This window comes from Setaria italica, chromosome IV (genome assembly GCF_000263155.2).
Source record: "Setaria italica strain Yugu1 chromosome IV, Setaria_italica_v2.0, whole genome shotgun sequence".
Taxonomy (NCBI): domain Eukaryota; kingdom Viridiplantae; phylum Streptophyta; class Magnoliopsida; order Poales; family Poaceae; genus Setaria; species Setaria italica.
The window spans coordinates 21,780,191-21,787,654 of NC_028453.1; the positions used below are offsets into that span (position 1 = coordinate 21,780,191).

Below are 7,464 nucleotides of genomic sequence, written 5' to 3' on the forward strand. Positions count from 1 at the left end.
GCGACAGTGGCAGGGCAGCGGCATGCACGGAGCTGACCTTTCCTGGGCTGAGCTTCGGGTGGAGGGCACTTTCTTCACCTCCAGTGGCCGCCGCCGTGGGGAGCTCGCCTCCGATTGCCACCCTCCCTTCAGGCCCTGTTGGGCGCCCTATGGTTAATTTGATGAGCAGCCATGGTCGTCGTGCAATGCTTTTCGTGGTTGTGTAGGTTCTCGGACGAAAGCCTAGCTTGGTCCTCCATCGTTTGCCGGTGATGACAGTGCCAGGGGCATCGTTTTCCTTGTTGAAGGTGTTACCATGAGAACCTCAACTTACAAAGACAGATCAAGGTGAAAACCAGAGAACCGACTTGCTGGTTCGAGCAATGGCAGAATCAAGATGTTGCTCTCCTCTTGACGCGTCGTCTTGAAGTCCTTGATGGGGACACCATGGTCAGCTTGGAGCAATGGTGATGCCCGATCATTTGCGTGGTAGAGATCGACTTAGTGCGGTTTTTAAATGACAAGGGTTGCTAGGCAACACATGACCATCGACGATCCTTATATCAAAAGTTTCTAAGAAGACAACTGATGTGAGACATTTGTTGCTGCATAAGGACCAAAGCAAGGTTGAAGGAATGACATAGAAAAAGTTGGAAGATTAGTTTTTCAAGCTTTTTTTCTTATTTTCTTTCTTTCTTGTCTTTTGTGTTTCTCGGTTGGAGGTTTGGAGTCTAAGTATTAGTGTAGCTTCTTGCTATGTGGTTGAATGTGTTACTTTGTGGTCGTAGACATTCCCGTATGAATGTTAAGATCGGATGTTTTTTCTTAAAAAAAATTAATGAACTGCTGAACTGGATGGGACCTTGACCAAGGCGTTAATCAGCTGTTACAAATTATGGTCATGGGCTTGCTTTAATTTCCGAAATCGGCCTACAAATGCAAAACGCAGCATACACGTATGCGCGAGGGCGACGGAGTATGTACAGTATAAAACGGTAAACATCGTCGATATGGCCTATGGGCTCCGCGGCACACCTGCAGGCCTGCACCGGGATGAATGACCGGATTCAATGCGACTCGCGCTTGATCGTGACGGGCGGTGTACCAGCACTAGCAGGCTGCAGGTGGTGCCAGATCGATGGCAGGCAGCAGCCCATCGGACGACTAGTCCCCCGGCCACTCCTCCGCCGCTGCAGGCTGGTCTGTGGACGAGCACGAGGATGCCTCTTGACAGCCTGCTTGCATGCTGATGCTACCATCCCTTACCCCTGTCCGTCTCGCCTGTTGTTTGACCACCAGCTCAGGCTGCTCGGTAACATGTGTTGAGCGATCGTTCGACGCCAACCAACAGTCGCCTCTAGCATCAAGTATCATGTTTGGCGGTCAAACCGAATCCCCAGCTCACTTGCATTGGGCAGTTTTTTTCCTTGTTTCGTGGACAGGTGATAGCCAAGACCGGAAAGAATCGTCACCCAGATACAACTCGCGTCATGTACGTACGGAACATAAAATGGAATTTTTGCAGGGAATTAGAGACTCTAGTCTCCGGTAGGGTCATCAATGGCCAATGGGACCTCGAAGTCACATGTTATCGTCGTATTTCTTTTGCATTTCTTGGTACATCATTTATCTATCTCCTTTACTCTGATTTCATTTCTTCTCAATGGCGAGTTGTATTTAGGTTAAGCCTGGGTATTGGATAAACTCACTCTTTTTCGTACCCAAATTCAAATATATATTATCCATGGGTAGGATATTGGACAAACCCACTCTCTTTCGTACCTAAATCCAAATATATATTATCCAATCCTCATCCTTCCTATTCTCACACATATCTAATGGATAATTAATTTTGTACCAGATAATATGTATATTCAATGGATAAATTGTACCCCCTTCATACCCTACCCTCCCCATTTCTAATGGATAATTAATGTTCTACTTGTACCCTCCCCATTTTAGGTGGGTGTAGATTTGCGTATGAATTATGGATATCCAGCGATATTTTCTGGGTGACGATTCGAGCTTCCGAGACTTTCTGAAAAATCAGCGAGTTTATTGGCACCGGGTGGTGGCAATTTATAGCGGCAAAAAGAAAAAGCATTGGAAACAAGGCTGATCTGAACCGGGCCCGTTGTGTATTGTGGCAATGGCAAGTTGAAATTTGTTTGGAGTAATAATAATTCACATATAATGCTTGATAACTCAATCAAACGGCACCTGTGTCCTTTGAAACACAGGATAAAAAGACCATATATGAACGCAAGGAGAGTAGAGCGTCCTGCCTCGCGCCGAGGGACGCAGCCCCGTGGCTCCCCGCGTCGCCGCTCGACCGTCCCGCCTGGCCGTGCTCCCCGCGCCTCCGCTCGCCTCTACTCCCACCCACCGGCCGCCGCCGGCCGCGCCACCCAGCTGGTGCCGTGCGGCTCGACCCAGGCCGCCGGCGCCTCCGCGGCGCCGCCCCCGCTCGCCGGAGCTCGGCCTCCGCCGCCGCGCGCTGCCCAGTCCTCCGCTCCTTGCCGGCCGCCCCGCCCTCCGCCTCAGCTCGCCCGTGCGTCCGTGGCTCCCTGAGCCGGCAGCCGGACCTCGCGCAGCCCTCATGCGCCGCAAGAAGCACTTGGACCGGGGTGGCGGCGGCGGTGGCGGCACGGAGCTCTTCATCTGCTTCACCTCCCGTCCCTCCGCCGCCTCAGCCGCATCCGTCGCCGCCGGCGGCGCTCCGTCTTCCCTCCGACCCTCCAACTCCTCCAAGCTCCTCAGCCCCGGCCGCACCAGTGCCGGCGCCGGAGCAGAGGCAGTGCCTGCCCCGCCTCTACACCCGTCGCTAAGCCGCCGCCTCCGCAACAGCGGGAGCCTCAAGGGCGGCCAGTCCCCCATGTTCCCATCGGGGTCCACAGGCGGTGGCCGCCGCGGCCGGGGTGGGTTCGAGCCTGCCGAGCCGTCCTCTCCCAAGGTCACCTGCATCGGCCAGGTCCGCGTCAAGGGCGGCAAGCGCAAGGCCAAGTACGCCTCCGCCTCGGCGCTGCACTCCCGCTCCAGGCGCGGCGGGAGCGCGGAGGCCAGCTTCCGCCGCGCCGGTGACGACCGGGACGGACCCCAGGGCAAGAACCAGGGTTGGGTGTACCAGATCCCGGTCAACATCTGCGAGGCACTCAAGACATTCGGCTCCTGCGGCGGCCGCTCGCTCTGCTCGCCGTCTCGGCCGGGTGGGGCTGGCGAGCGGGGGGCGCTCTCCGCCGACGCACACGGTAGCAAGAAGCGGCGCCAGCGCGCGCCGGCTGGGGGCAGCTGGCTGTGTGGCGCTGCCATGGCGAGGTGCCTCTTGGCGATCCAGGAGGAGGACGATGACATAGGAGCCGCCGTTGTGCCCACTGAGGAGATGAGGGCGTCGGAGGTGGGGCTCGTCATGGAAGAGTGGGATGTCGAGGAGGAGAAGGCTGTGATGGTGGGGGAGGTGGAGGTGGAGAAGAAAGATGACATCTTGGTGGTGGGGAGGGAGGAAGAAGGGAGGGTCAGCGTCTGCGTCCCCCCAAGGAACGCGCTGCTGCTAATGCGCTGCCGTTCAGACCCAGTCCTCATGGCTGCTCTCGCCACCCGCTTCTGGGGGTCTCCAGCTGCGGCCACCGTGGAGCATTTGGACAATGAAGTGGCTGGTGGCGTCGACGGTGATGGGGACGAAGAGGAGGATGAGGCTGAGCCAGAGGAGTGCAAAGATGAAGCTCGTCATTCAGCTGTTTCTGTCAAAGATGTGAACTTTGGAGAGTGTGGTGGTGTTGAAGATGATGGTGGCGGAGCAGGGGAGACAAATCAAGCACAGGCAGAAGCTGAAGAGAGCTTTAGATTTTTTTTAGATAATGTAGAGAGCTTTAAATGTGGGGATCTTGTTGAAGAAGATAAGGATGGTTCACGCACAGTAGTTGTAGAGGAAGCACAGATTGTTAGGAAAGATGCTGCTTCGGAGGTTTCTTTGGGAGAAGACACAGTGGCAGAAAACCAAGGGCCAGGCATGGTGGAGCTGGTGATCAGTAAGGAGGAAGACGCTCCAGCACAAGAAAAAGTTGAGGAAGAGGTGAAAGGGAGGAGGTCAATCAGCAACTATTCCCCCTCGGTTGCTCTGAAGGAGGACCGCAACAAATTGCGACGGTTGAGTAGCAGGAGACGTGTCAGTACTAGCAGCAGGGCCTCATCGGCCAGCGATAGGGGTGGCAGGCGACACAGCTTCTCCGCTGAGATGGAGGCACGGCGGTCTAGCTTCTCAAGCTTGAAGGATTCAAGGAGGGCTAGTTTCTCCATTGATAGAGATGGCCGGAGGTGGAGCTTCTCAATTGAACAGGAACATCTCGTTGCGGAGCCTAAGGTGTTGATGGCGTCGAGGAAGGGGAAGAAGACTTCATCTGAGCAAGAGTTGGAGAAAGATTGTGCTGCTGCTGTTGCTCCAAACAGTGCAGAGGAAGGCCAAGAATCCTACGATGATGGAAAGGAAGAAGAAACTACTAAGAATGGAGAGGAAGGAGAGATACAAGATGCAGAAACGAACCAGAAAGTTGAGAAAGTAGAAACCAGAGCTGAAGATGGTGAGGCAGGACTGGTGATAGAGAGGAGGAAGAAGAGCGGTGAATTGCCGGATTGCCTCCTCCTGATGATGTATGAACCAAAGCTCTCCATGGAGGTCTCCAAGGAGACATGGGTCTGCAGCACTGACTTTGTCCATTGGAAGTCTTACCAGGGCAAGAATAACCGTAATCGCTACCCACAAATGGCTTCTGCTAGTGGCAATGATGCAGCTACTGCTACAGGGGAGCCTGAAGATAAGGAGAATGCTGAAGGCAGCACTATTGCGAACAACACAGATCCGTCAACGGTGAACTTGGCTGTGGCACCTATGCCACCTCCAATTGCTCAAAATGCGCAACCACCAAAACCAGCTGCAACGGAACAGAAGATGAAGCTAGAGCTGCCGGTGGTCACCAATGCGGCAGCCTACACCCCATTTGTTCTGAAACGCTGCAAGTCAGAGCCAATGCGGTCATCGGCGCGCCTGGCTCCCGACGCTTGTTTCTGGAAGGACCGACATCGGCCCCTGAATGCCACCGGAGTCGGGTTCTGATCCTGGCCAGACGGAGCAGCTGGTAAGCAATGCCTAGTTAGCTCGTGAGTCACCAAGTTTGCGAGCCTGTTGTGTAATAGTAATGAGGGGGGTTCTTTGATCGTGCTTTGTGCTGTTATGTGATGCGTTGACACCACCAAATAATAGCATGTTGTTGAGTTACATTAGATAGGTTAGGAGGGAGTGCATGTAAATCTCGTGAGTTTGCTTCATCAGATGTGCTAATTCAATTTTCCTTTGATGATATTATCTAGTGGTACTGCAGTTTTTTCCCACATCAGCATCTGCTTGTTTTAGAATTCACCTGTACACTTTTTTATTTTGCATCTGATGGGTTTTGGTCAGGAACACAAAATCTGTCTCTTGACTTGACGTAGAAAATATTTGTAAATCATTAAATTTGCTTATGCTGTAACTCTTCCTTTGTATCAGTAGCATTTAATTCCATACGCAACTAACTTCATATTTGACTGACCACAGAAATTATCTAATATCTTATCATTTTGCATATACACAAATTTTTACTTTGCATCTGTTGATATATAATTTCCACATAATATTATGGATACATTATCCTCTGCTTGCTTATATGGATCATATTCAGTTCTTGTCCATAAAAATTTTGCATTACGTTTGTCAGTAATTAATATTGTCAATCTGATTGACTTCTTTTGCAATTGTACCATTATGCCCATCAATATTTTATGTCAAATTATCTGCTTATACTGATCGTTTTTTAAAATTTTGAATTTAAACATTATTCATTTTATATTTCGTGATGACAGTATAAATTTAATTCATTAACTGTCCTAGTTGTACTGTTATTTCTACTATCTAATCTTGTAAATGGTAGTGGCATCCATTCATCATCTGGATTTTAGCAATTTGCATTTGCTGGGTTTTGATCAGGAACAGAAAAAGTTTGTAATTTGACTGGAAATAGAAAAATATATTTTAATGTTTAGATCGCCATAGTTGTTCCTCTTCCTTTGGATCTGAATATCTGCTCATTTTATCTAATTTGCAATAAAAAATATCTAATTTGCTTTTGGTACCCCTTGTACTTTGCATCTTTAGGGTTTTAGCACCTGCTCACCCATGTTTGCATTTTACTGGCCATGACAATCATCTGAGAATCTGTTCATTTTTCTAGATATTCTAATTTGCTCCTTTTCATTTGCTAGTTTTTTCTATGCATCTTCTGGGTTTTATTACATTCCCACCCAATTTGGGATTTGACTGGCTATTTTTTCTGAGCACATCCAGTACATGCAATCATAAATGATTTTATATGACCCACAACACTGTCATTTCTGTGTTACAAAACTGTCATGCATAGTATTTCTACACAATGTATTACTTATTATGCATGTGATTTATAAATTCATTTTTGTGCCATGACTAGTGCAATATCTACACAATGTTATCTAATAGTCCACGATATTTGTTTATGCTGCTATTTGCATATTTGGGGTTTCACTCATTACCCAGACTATCTGTCATTTGACAGACCATAAAAATAATATGAAAGTTTGATATTTGCAATTTTTACATTTGCATCTTTAGTGTTTTGATTCGGACCCAAGCTACCTGTAATTTGAGGGCATATAAACAATCTGAACATCCATCCTTTGCAAATTTGTGATTTGAATCTTTAGTGTTTTGATTCGGACCCAAGTTTCTGTAATTTGAAGATATTTTGCCTCTATTAATAATTTGAGATAATCTGTTTTTGAATCTAACAACTTCTGAGAATCTGCTAATATTTCATAATTTATGTTGGTAATCCATTAATTTTCTTTTGTGCCAACGACCAGTCTGTTATCCTTTTTTTTCGAAGAAAACCAGTCTGTTATCCTTGTAGTTCTGCAAATTTGTAGTCTTCATTTGTTGCTAATCATATAATCTAATATTTTTTGTGTGTATTTTTTTTTGAGGAAACAGGAGGAGGGTGTTACCCCTGCTGGTTATTTTTTTTGTGTGTATTTGACCAGGAAAACTACGCTGAAGTCAGGACAAGGACATAAATGTAGTCTGATAGAGCTATCTCTGAATATTTATCTCTGCATTTTATGATTCTGTCTGTATGTCTGAGTCTGAATAGGTTCTGAGTATGTAGTCTGATAGAGAGTCATTCCTGAGTCTGAATATGGTTGAGTTTGTAGGTATTTGTATATGAATAGCTGAATCAGTGTATCTGCAAGGGGTGTTTGGGAGGAGGGGGCTAAACTTTATCCCTGTCACATCGGATGTTCGGATATTAATTAGGAGGATTAAACATAAGCTAATTACAAAACTAATTGCAAAACTCCTAGGCTAAATCTGAGAGACAAATCTATAAAGCCTGAGTAATCCATCATTAATGAATGGTGACTGTC

The 7,464-nt window shown here is 48.0% G+C and overlaps 1 protein-coding gene across 1 annotated transcript; it reads left to right on the forward strand.

The window, feature by feature from the left end:
- Positions 1 to 2,238: 2,238 nt before the first annotated feature.
- Positions 2,239 to 7,329, forward strand: LOC101786581. The gene is made up of 2 exons (XM_004965365.3): positions 2,239 to 5,108; positions 7,031 to 7,329. The coding sequence occupies exon 1, from the start codon at positions 2,579 to 2,581 to the stop codon at positions 5,084 to 5,086; it is 2,508 nt and encodes an 835-aa protein (XP_004965422.1). The 5' UTR covers positions 2,239 to 2,578; the 3' UTR covers positions 5,087 to 5,108; positions 7,031 to 7,329.
- The last annotated feature ends 135 nt before the right edge of the window (positions 7,330 to 7,464 follow it).

Coding starts and splice junctions, on each gene's coding strand:
- LOC101786581 (XM_004965365.3), top strand. CDS start 2,579: ATGCGCCGCAAGAAGCACTTGGACCGGGGTGGCGGCGGCGGTGGCGGC.